At 34.4% G+C, this 12,098-nt stretch overlaps 1 protein-coding gene across 1 annotated transcript; it reads right to left on the reverse strand.

Moving 5' to 3' along the window:
- Positions 1-8,771: 8,771 nt before the first annotated feature.
- LOC148293850 (uncharacterized) lies at positions 8,772-9,965 on the reverse strand. Its single transcript, XM_088255522.1, has one exon. It carries the CDS (start codon positions 9,827-9,829, stop codon positions 9,044-9,046), a length of 786 nt encoding a protein of 261 aa, XP_088111648.1. The 5' UTR covers positions 9,830-9,965; the 3' UTR covers positions 8,772-9,043.
- Between the last annotated feature and the right edge of the window lie 2,133 nt (positions 9,966-12,098).

Consider the following 12,098-nt stretch of genomic DNA (forward strand, 5'->3'; position numbering starts at 1 on the left):
AGATTTGGGAATCTGGATGTTCAAATTTGGGAGAAAAGGGGGATGAACCCCATACAAAGATTCGAGCCCTTCTTTCAAGTGGAAAGAAACCTATTCCTTCTTCTCCCAAATCTAAAATCCCCAAATCAAATTCCCCCTTTTCTCCCAAATCCCTCCTTTTCTCCCAAATCTGAAATTCCCTCAACCTAACCTTCTTCACCCAAATTCCCCTTTTTCTCAACCTGACTAACCCTTCCTCTCCCTTGTTAAGAGATTGAAAAGAAGTGGGGGCCACATCAGCTAACGGAACTTCTCTCAAATCTGACGGAATTGCTAACGTGAGACACTTAATGAAAGTATAGGTGGTATATTGAGACATTTTAAAGAACAGGTGGTAATCTGAGACTATTTTGAAAGCACAGGGGGCATATCCATAAATAAGCCATTAATATAAACAAAATTCATTCCAATTACACAATTAGTCTACCAAATTCATATCAAATCATCAATTAATTTAACGAAAATCAATATGAATTAATCTATTCAAAATGCATATCAAATTATCAATTAAACAAACAAATTATAATTTATTATACCTCGAGTCGTGTGCCATGCAACCTCTTCATACTCAAATTTGGTATATTGAGACACTTAATGAAAGTATAGGTGTTATATTGAGACATTTTAAAGAACATGTGGTAATCTGAGACTATTTTGAAAGCACAGGGGGCATATCCATAAATAAGCCATTAATATAAACAAAATTCATTCCAATTACACAATTAGTCTACCAAATTCATATCAAATCATCAATTAATTTAACGAAAATCAATATGAATTAATCTATTCAAAATGCATATCAAATTATCAATTAAACAAACAAATTATAATTTATTCTACCTCGAGTTGTGTGCCACGCAACCTCTTCATACTCAAGTTTGGTACCGATCATGCGAATATAGAGAGAGCCAAATTAGAAAAAAAAAAAATTATACATAAAAAAACCAAAAAAAAAAAACATTGAAGTGGTTGCTGAAGAAGGAAAAAAAAAAATCATAACCATACCTTAAGGCCCCATTGGTTCATGGGAAAGGAGGTTTGGGGATGAGAAATCAATTGCTTTTCCATGTTTGGTAAGTTCAAGCATAGGAAATGGTTGCCCGGCACATGGGAAAGTAGGAGGAAAAGATTTTCCTAACTTGGGTTTTGTTTTCCCACCACATGGGAAAGTTTAGGAAAATGAGAGTCAACATTAAATGCACATTTTTCATGACCATTTTGTCCACATTAACAATTTAGAATTACAATGTATCATTAAATGCATTCTTTTTTTATTTGATTTAATATGGGTATAATTGGAAAATTATATAAACTTTGTTTTCCATTCCTACTCAAAACAAACATGGGAAATGAAATAAAGTGATATATCCCGGTTACTTTCCCAGCATCACCAAACGTGGGAAAGGAATCTTCCATTTCCCATCCACTAGGAAATGACATGGGAAGTGATTTCCCCTCAAATCTGTTCCGTGAACCAAACGGGGCCTAAGACTTGCTGGAAAGGTATCAAGTTAGTTATTATCAATATCAACCCAAGGTTTGGGTTGGGCTTCTTTCTTCAACCCAAGGCTTGGGTTGGGCTTTTTATTAATTTCATGCAGCTGCGCACCAAAGAAAATGACTCAGCCTCATTAAGGCATTTTTACAAATAGTTGGTAGGCACTTGTAGAGGGGCAACTTCCAGCACCACCAAAGCTACTTCCGCCAAGGGGAGATGCAGGTGCACCTCTTTGCGCCTCTATGGGCCCGTCACTACCAATAAGTGGTTTGGAACTATCCCCTGCTCAATTTTTTTTGTTGGGGGGAGGGGGGGGATTGATAACTACATGGGGGGTTGAAATTCATAATTGTGGATATTGCATTCACAACATCTCCACCCTCCTGATGCCATTCAAAAGTAGTTTTGTTGATTTTTTCAAAGTAATTCATTTCATTAAAAATTGAAGGCGGAGAAAAAGTACAAAAATAAATAAAAACAACCCATCACCAATAAGTACAAACCTAACAGAAATCAAAATAGAAAGTTAGCATAGTTCAGGCTCAAATGCAAACATCCAGACCTCCACTTCCCCCCTGCCGTCCCGTCACTACAGATCTACAACGGCTAGAATTGGGTAATTAGTAACAAGACATACCAATGCTTTAAACGGAGAATGATGGTGAACCACCCACACAAAAACCGCTCCCATAATCCAATAAGCACTTGCAAACACCATTGTAGACAAAGGAATTTTGGCTTATTCAATTCTGTTAAATAAGAAAATAATTAAGGCTTAATGAATTACGGGACCCACAACTTGCCCACATGGCATATGACTCATTAAAATTGGATTAGTTATCAAAGGAGGTGACACTTGTCGACATTCGACGAAGTGTATCAAACGGTTCAAATTGAAGATAAAATTAAAGAGAAGAATCTTCTGTGATTGACTTTGATTTAAATCAAATCTTAATCAAGTCAATCAATTGAAGATAATTTGGTTAAATTGCCAAATTATCGGAATTATTGATTTTAAATCAAATCAAAATCCCGAACCATTTAAATCGAGAACATTACAGTATCAATTATGGATGTTTAGAATCACTATTGAAAGCTAGACAATGTGGGACAATATTTGGACTGCGAGACTACAATATATTCAGACGCATTCCAATTAGCATCTCACTCAGGCTGGATCGTGTTGTTTGGCCATGGACAATATGTGACTCTTTTAAGGTGAAATCAAGGTATCATCAATTTCATTGTACGCCTGGGGGTATTTCCCTTCATCCCCCCTCTTCCCACCAGATTTTGAGGACCATTTGGCAAGATGTTTACCTTGCCAAAAATCTTTTTTTATTTTTATGCCGAGACAGTAACTACTACAAAAAACACTTTTCGTGACGAAATAATTTTGTTGCGCAAAGTACAATTTCGTCGCGCAAAGTTTGCGCGACGAAATTTTGGTCGCGCAAGTTCTGTCGCGCAAAGATCGTAAAGAAAGGTTTTGCGCGACGAACTATAACAACTTTGCGCGACGAATACTAACGTCGCTAAAAGATACTTTGAGCGACGAATTATAACTACTTTGCGCGACGAATAGTATCAACTTTGCGCGACGAATATTAATTACTTTGCGCGACGAATCCTAATGTCGCGCAAATCTTTGCGCGACGAAATATTCAATTTTTTTTATTTTTTATTTTTTAAATTTAATTAAAATTAACTAGTTTAATAGTTTGCGCGACGAAATATTTTGTCGCCCAAGGTTTTTGACATTTTGTTTTATTATTTCATTATATTAATTTTTCAAATTTTTACTTTTTAAATTTAATTTAATTGTATGATTTTTTTTAATTACTTTAATTTAAATTGACATATTCAAAATAAAATTACATATGAAAAATAGTGCTCAAATTATCCAATATATATAATATTCAAAATGTACACATAAATTAACAAAGTACAATAATAAAATCTACAAGCCTATTGTGGTGGTAGTGGCGGAGGATATGTTTCGATAGTGTCCAAATCCTCAACTTTAGCCGTCAAAGTCTCGATGATTCCCTACAAAAAAAAAAAAACAAATATTGTCAAATAACAACAAAATAACAAAAAATTGGCATAAACTCAAAACTAACTCCAAAAACACATATTAATGAAAAAAAAAATTAAACTTTGGAGAGAATATACCTTTTGGCAAGATTTTGAGTGAGTGAGAATGAGAGGGAGAAGTGAGTGTGAGAGAATAGAGAAGATAGTGAGAGAGAGATGAAAGAGTGAGTGAGAGTGAGAGATGATGAAAAGAGAGATAAGAGAGTGAGTGAGAGTGAGAGATAGTGAAGAGAGAGATGAGAGACTAAGTGAGAGGAGTGAGTGTGAGAGAAAGGGTAGGATTTGGGGAGAAGGAAAGAGAGAGGAGAGGTAAGAGTAGAAGACATTGAGAAAATGGTGGAGGTGTTATTTTGGTTTTAAAAACCGTATCACTTTGCGCGACGAAACAATATATTGGTTGCGCAAAGTCTTGAAATTTTTTTTTAAAAAAAATTCCCATTTTTGGTGCGCGCCCAAACTTTTAGGGTTTTGCGCGACGACATTTTCGTCCCTCAAAGTTTTGCGCGACCACAATATTCCCGCTTCCCATTTTTGGAACCCGCCCAAATTTTTCGGGTATACTTTGCGCGACGAACTATATATATTGGTCCCGCAAAGTCGTAATTTTTTTTTTTTTAAATTCCCATTTTTGGTACACGCCAAATTTTTAGAGTATACTTTGCGCGACGAACTAGTATATATTGGTCGCGCAAAGTTGGAAAAAAAAATTTAAAAAAATTTCGCATTTTTGGTACCCGCCCAAATTTTTCGGGTATACTTTGCGCGACGAACGACTATATATTGGTCCCGCAAAGTCGTAATTTTTTTTTTTTTTTTAAATTCCCATTTTTGGTTCTCGCCAAATTTTTAGAGTATATTTTGCGCAACGAACTACTATATATTAGTCGCGCAAAGTCGTAAAAAAATTTTAAAAAAAATTCTCATTTTTGGTACCCGCCCAAATTTTTAGAGTATACTTTGCGCGACGAATTATTATATTGGTTGCGCAAAGTCTTAAAAAAAATTTAAACCTACTAATAAATATATATACTATTCAATTTCTTAAGTGTTATACATACAAAATAAACAAATTTAAAGCTACTCAACGATCCAACCGTCAAACTTATTTGTTTATACTTCGAGATCGTATACGCCAAAATTTGGAAAAAATAAACATTAAGAGATCAAGTAATGAGACAAAACATTTCGACGGTTATAAAAGAAAATTCAAGATTTAACGGTTATTTCAACTCTGATTTTGATGATTTTTTACAGCTAGACTCCTTGACCCTATATGAATACAATGACTGCATTCGATCGTCAATTTAAAATATTTACACTAGTAGATACCACAAAATCTTATGTTATATTTAATAAAAGTATAAATAAACTCTTAATTGTTAGTGAATATATTGTTTTGATGGGATATGTATTCTATGAAACTAGTTTCAACGATCTAACCGTCAAATTTTTTTGTTTATACTTCGAGATCGTATACCCCAAAAATCAGAAAAAATAAACATTCACAGATTACGTATGGGACAAAACTTTTCGATGGTTATAAACAAAAATCACGATTTAACGGTTATTTTAACTCCGATTTTGATGATTTTTTACAGCTACACTCCTTGACCCTATATGAATACAATGACTCAATTTGATCTTCAATTTAAAATATTTTCATTAGTGATACCACAAAATCTTATGTTGTATTTAATGAAAGTATAAATAAACTCTTAATTGTTAGTGAATATATTGTTTTGATGGCATACGCATTCTACGAAACTAGTTTCAACAATCCAACTGTCAAACTTGTTTGTTTACACTTCGAGATGATATACGCCAAAAATTGGAAAAAATAAACATTCAGAGATCAAGTAATAGGACAAAACTTTTCGACGGTTATAAACGAAAAATCATGATTTAACGGTTATTTCAACTCTGATTTTGATGATTTTTTACAGCTAGACTCCTTGACCCTATATGAATACAATGAACCAATTCGATCGTCAATTTAAAATATTTATACTAGTGGATACCACAAAATCTTATGTTATATTTAACAAAAGTATAAATAAACTCTTAATTGTTAGTGAATATATTGTTTTGATGGCATATGTATTCTATGAAACTAGTTTCAACGATGCAACCATCAAATTTGTTTGTTTATACTTCGAGATCATATACCCCAAAAATCAGAAAAAAATAAACATTCCGAGATCACGTAATGGGACAAAACTTTTCAATGGTTATAAACAAAAATCATGATTTAACGGTTATTTTAACTCCGATTTTGATGATTTTTTACAACTACACTCCTTGACCCTATATGAATACAATGACTCAATTTGATCTTCAATTTAAAATATTTACACTAGTGGATACCACAAAATCTTATGTTGTATTTAATGAAAGTATAAATAAACTCTTAATGATTAGTGAATATATTGTTTTGATGGCATACGCATTCTACGAAACTAGTTTCAACGATCCAACCGTCAAACTTGTTTGTTTATACTTCGAGATTATATACGCCAAAAATGAAAAAAAATAAACATTCAGAGATGAAGTAATAGGACAAAACTTTTCGACGGTTATAAACAAAAAATCACGATTTAACGGTTATTTCAATTTCAATTTTAATGATTTTTTACAGCTACAGTCCTTGACCCTATATGAATACAATGAACCAATTCGATCGTCAATTTAAAATATATATTTTCTAACAAAAACCCAATCCGAACTACAATAATATATTTTTCTAACAAAATAAATTTTTTTTTTTTTTGGTAAAGACTTTGCGAGACGAAGATTATTATTTCGTCGCGCAAAGTCATCCAAAAAGTTTTTAAATTTTTTTTTTTATTTATTTATTTTTGTAAACACTTTGCGAGACGAACGAGAATTCGTCGCGCAAGACTTTGTGCACCGAATTTTTGTCTTTCGTCGCGCAAAGTCATGCATAGATTTTAAAAAATAAATTTTTATTTAATTTATTTTTAAAAAGACTTTACGAGACGAACCACACTTCGTCGCGCAAGAATTTGTGCACCGAATTTAAGTGTTTCGTCGCGCAAAGTCATGCATAGATTTTTAAAAATAATTTTTTATTTAATTAATTTTTTAAAAGACTTTACGAGACGAACCACACTTCGTCGCGCAAGAATTTGTGCACCGAATTTAAGTATTTCGTCGCGCAAAGTAACTTTTCGCGACGATGATTTGTCGTCGCGCAATGTGACTTTGTGCGACAATTTGTGTTTCGTTGCGCAAAATGTAGTCGCGTAATACTGTGAGAGACGAAGTTTAATTTTCGTCGCGCAAAGTGACTTTGTGCGACGAATTGTGTTTCGTCGCGCAAAGTTTGGTCGCGCAAGGGTTTTTTTTTACTAGTGGCAGAACTACGCTTAGGCTATCAGGGCTATAGCCCAGTGCAAGTGGGAAAGACAAAGACCTTGTACAAATTTTAATAAACTCCCTCTATGCCCACAAATATTAGCCCTTCCCTTCCGGCAAAATTAAAAGCTTAGTTAAACTTATATAAGCAAATAACGTGAATTTTTTTGTTTATTTAGAAATGAGCAAGATCAAGATCTCATGAATGAACCCAAAAAAAGTTCCTCATGTAGTGTATACCTTATTTTCTCTTGGATTGAAAATGAGGGCATTCCTTTTTGTAAATATTCATTTTTATTTTTTTTGTCTTTGTTTTGTGTGGTTTAGTTTTAAAAGTAAGTCAAATATATATATTGAACTTGAATTTCAATCGAATCTCACGATTTCATTCCAATTGACATATCTAATTTGAATATACTTATCAGTATCTTTTAGTTTTATTACCGTAAATGAGGAGTTTCTTATGGCTTGCAAGCACATCCATGTTTGGGTGGCTACCGATGCAATCCACGAACTCGTTGTTTCTCATTGGTGCTGTTTTCCTTTTCCTTGCGCTTGTTATGAAAGTTTGTTCTAACCACAAAAAAAAAAAAAAGGCCCATTTTTAAAAACCCAAACCCAAGAAAAATAAAAAAACAGCCCCATTATTAAAAACAAAAAAGTGAGGTTTTTATGTGTTTTTTTCTTTCTGCACTCTCTCTCTCTCTCTCTCTCCTACCTCTTCTGTCTTTCTCTCTCTCCCTATCCACACTAGCCTTTGCTTTCTTATTGCCTCGCTACTGTTACTGTAGGTTGTTTTGATTTCTTTCTTGGTAAACTCAGGCAGCACGCATCCCTCTATCCTTTCTCCTCTCTCTCCTCCCTATTTCAATTTTTTTTTTGTTAATTTGAATTTAGGAATCTAGAGTTTCTAATTTTAATTTCAATTTTTTTAAGATCTAAAAATAGTTTGGACCAATATGAGTTGGTCCAAGTGGAAGGGGCTTGGATCCTTTAAACAAGAGGTTCTGGGTTCGATCCCAGGCACTTGCGAATAGAGCAGACTCTGTTGGGAGAGGTCCCCGCTTTGCGCCTGACCGTACCTCGAGGGATTTAGTCTCTGCAGTCGCGCGGGGGATACCTTGGGAAACCCAAAAATAGTTTGGAGACAGGACCCACCCCGAATTCCTCGGAATCTGTGACGAATCCTGTGATTTTCCCCACATCCACTCGATGCCGAGCCCACTTACTTACATCATCCTCTTTTCCAAAGACGAAGGAAAAGAGGGTCGAAACTTTCTGCCGAAATTTCAGCAGAGTCCACTAAAAAACGAACTTTCCCAAATTTTTCAACATGTAAAATATAATAATAAACTCAACCAACAACATCCACAATACAAAAGCACACAGTTTATTTACTGTAGTGCCCCTTGAAACTATAGTCAAATCTCACTTTACCGTCTGAAAGTTAAAGTGGCCCACTTTACCTCATTGACTAATGTTTTACATCTCAATTTACACCCCACCGTCAAGTAAGTCAAAAACTCTGTTAAAAATGTTGACATGGCACGTATGGGACCCACAAATTTGTTGAATTGGATGCCATGTGTAAAAAAAGAAAAAATAAAGACGTTATTTTTTATTTTTTATTTAAAAAACTTAACACAATTATTAATAATGAAAGAAAAAGAACCATAAAAATACAGAAAAAAAAAATAACAGGAAAATAAAAAAACCAACAACACCGTCTTCTCCACACCCCTCCACCATCGCCACTAACAGGGCCGGCCCTGGGTGATTTAAGGCCTAGGGCCAAAGTTTAAGAATGTGCCCTTTATCAACAAATAAATAAATATAATTACAATTTTTTATTAAATAATAAATTTTATTAAAATTATAAGAGTTTACAACCGATGATATAAAACACTTTGGGTCTCATTAAAACCTTGTTTGAAAACATTACAATCAACAACAAATTAACTTGCATGTCCCTATGCTTCACCTTCATATGCACCTACAAAATAAAAATAGCAATGAAATCCTAATCACAAAAGATCATTTAAAATGTCTTCTTGTTGCAGTTTTAGAAGCAAAATCATCAATTATACTATTATATTTAATGTTTTCCAACATATCTCTTTCAATGCATAATATAGCTAGTCCATTTAGCCTATCTTGAGCCATAGTGGTCCGCAAATAAGATTTTAATAATTTTAATTTAGAAAAACTTCTTTCAGCAGATGCCACAGTCACAGGTATAGTCAGTAATATCCTATAAGCAACCATTACATTTGGAAACATATCCACACTCTTTACAAATTCTAGAATTTTAATGGATGTCCATGGTTTATCTGTTTCAATTGCTTCACTTGGTAACATCCCTTGCAACACCTGTAATTCTGACTCTAAATCTCTTGCATCAATATCAGTATCATTGTCATGTTTTAAAGCATTTTCAAGATTCACACAAGAGCTTCTCAATTCATTTTCATCCAAAGAAGTCAATTTTGCAGCATCAAATAAGAACCCAAAAATAGATTCAAAGATATGCAATTGTTCAAACCTACTTTTCAATTCACCAAGAGCAATATCCACTATGACAAGAAAGTAATCAGTTCTAAAGGATTCTTCAGATGATTGTTGTTCCCTCTCATTATTGGAAATCTCATCAAAATGTCTCTTTCTACAGGTTTGACGTTTTTTAAGAAATACAGGCTCAATTTCCATATCTAATGCAATTACTTTAGCATCATTCATGGCAGAAGTAAAACCATATATCCTATAGTTTTCAAAAAATAAAACAAGTCCTTCTAATTGTCTTACAGCAACATCAAGACGCATGTCTTCAGATTGTAATTTTTTACTAACTAAGTTAATCTTGTGCAAAATGTCATACCAAATAACCAAGCTTAATATAAACTCGAAACTTGAAAGCTCTCCTGATGCTAAACTTTCAGCATCCCTACTCAATTTAGCATCTTCACGCATGTCTTCAGATTATAAACTCGAAACTTGAAAGCTCTCCTGATGCTAAACTTTTTTCATGTTGTTTAAGCTTATCACCAAGATGTTTCCAGTCTCTAGATCCTTCACTTGCTAACTGACTTCTAGCATGCATTGTTTTAAATAGCTTACAACAGAAACAAAACACTTTATCCAACTCCTTTGAGTACACTAACCATTTTCTATCATGAGTCTCCCCATTTGGTAATGTTCGAAGATAAAAATGTGAGGAAAAATGTCTGCATTGTTCATCAATAGGGAATTTGTGATTATTTTCTCTTATAGGACCATTTTCTAAAAGTAAATCCCTCATTTTTACATCAAGATTATCCCAAGCTCTTGGATCATAAATGTTCAAACTAGTTTCAATTTCATTTTCATTTGTGTTCTCATTTTCATTATGTTCTTCAGCTAAATTTGGTACTTCACGGTTCAAATTAATTTCAATTTCTTTTTCTTTTTCGTTCTCATTTTCATTATGTTCTTCAGCTAAATTTGGTACCTCACTGTTTTTAAGGAAATATTTATTTAAAGATCCTCTTAGGTTTTGAGCAATTTCTTCTTCCTTTTTCTTTTTTTGTCTTTTGAGATTTCCAGAAAGTTGCTTTTTAGGAAACATTTTTAAAAATTTAGCATAAACACACAAGCAATCAAGAACAATAAAAGTAAAACAAATTAAATGAAGACAAAGAAAGAACAATAAAACCTGAATTTTGGGTCTTGTATGCTGTGCTTTGGTGTTGGTGCTCCCAATTTCGGAGAGAATAATCAGCTTTCAACTCAAAATATGGCTTTGTTCCATCCACACTTAGTTCCAGAGAGAATTAGAATTAGAAATTGATTTCAAAGTAAAGCTGCAGACGGAGAGGGAGAGGTTTGCTTCTTGGGAAAACAAGACGGAGAGGGAGAGGTTTGCTTCTTGGGAAAAAATAAGGACGTTGTTGGCATCATTCTTTTTTATTATTGTTTTATAATACCAAGTAAAACTCTCAACTAATATCACATATGCCCTTTTACTTGTAGTTTTTATTTTCCTTTTTTTGCATATGCATATATATATATATATATATGGATTAAAAAAAAATTGTGTGCCCCAATCAATTGTGGGCCCCGGGCGATGGCCCTAGTTGCCCTGGCCAAGGGCCGGCCCTGGCCACTAACAAATCTCCTCCCTCACCCCACCCCCACCCTTCGTACCTAGCCAACCCTTTTTTTTTTTTCAATCTAGTTTATATAAAATCATATCTATACATTGTGGTCTCTTTGTAATAAGGAATTGCCTTAAAATATTGCCCATGATTGTTGTGATTTTGATGATGGTGAGGAGGATACAAGTATTACAGGCTCGGCTGAGAGGAGGGGCCTCCATCCCAACGTCTCCCCACCCCAAGAAACCTCTCTCTCTCTCTTCAGATCGAACGAGTCAGATACTCTAGATTCACCGAGGACTCAACCCAATCGCCATCCCAGATCTGTTGCAGACTGAATCTAACCGCAATACCATATCCAACCCTCGAAGACCAAGGCCACGCCACCGTCTTCTTCACCAAGCTTTTTGCCCCCGCAACCCACAAACCCATCCCCGCCGCAATGTATTCGTTGTTCTTATATTCCTCTTTTTTTGGCGGTGGGTATGGCTTGTGATGGGTTTGGGTGGTTATGGATGATGGTGGGATGGTAGTTGGTTGCATAGGGAAGGATGATGGGGGCATGGCTTGTGGTGGGTTTGGGTGGTTATGTATGATGGTGGAGTGGTTGTTGGCTGCGGAGGGAGGAGGAAGGATGATGGGGTCATATTGAGGGATACAAAGAGGTTGGTTATGCGTAACTGGGTCTGGAGGAGGGGATTGGAAATTTCTTTTTATTTTTTATAAATATTATTATTAATAATTGAGTTAAGTTTTTTAAAAGAAAATATTTCCTTTTATTTTTTTTATTATTATTTTTACACATAGCACCTACATGTAGGGGTGGCATTTTATACTGAAAAACCGAAAAACCGCAAAAACCAACCGATAATTTACCGCAATGAAACTGCAATCGCGGTAAACCGAACTGCATTTGCGGTATTTGATTTTCAAAACTTGCGGTTATCGTAAACCGTGAA

Source organism: Prunus avium, chromosome 6, assembly GCF_965620075.1.
Source record: "Prunus avium chromosome 6, drPruAviu1.hap1.1, whole genome shotgun sequence".
NCBI classification, from domain to species: Eukaryota; Viridiplantae; Streptophyta; class Magnoliopsida; order Rosales; family Rosaceae; genus Prunus; species Prunus avium.

Bases quoted from the DNA above. Each gene is read 5' to 3' on its own strand.
- LOC148293850 (XM_088255522.1), bottom strand. From the start codon at position 9,829: ATGCGTCTTGATGTTGCTGTAAGACAATTAGAAGGACTTGTTTTATTT.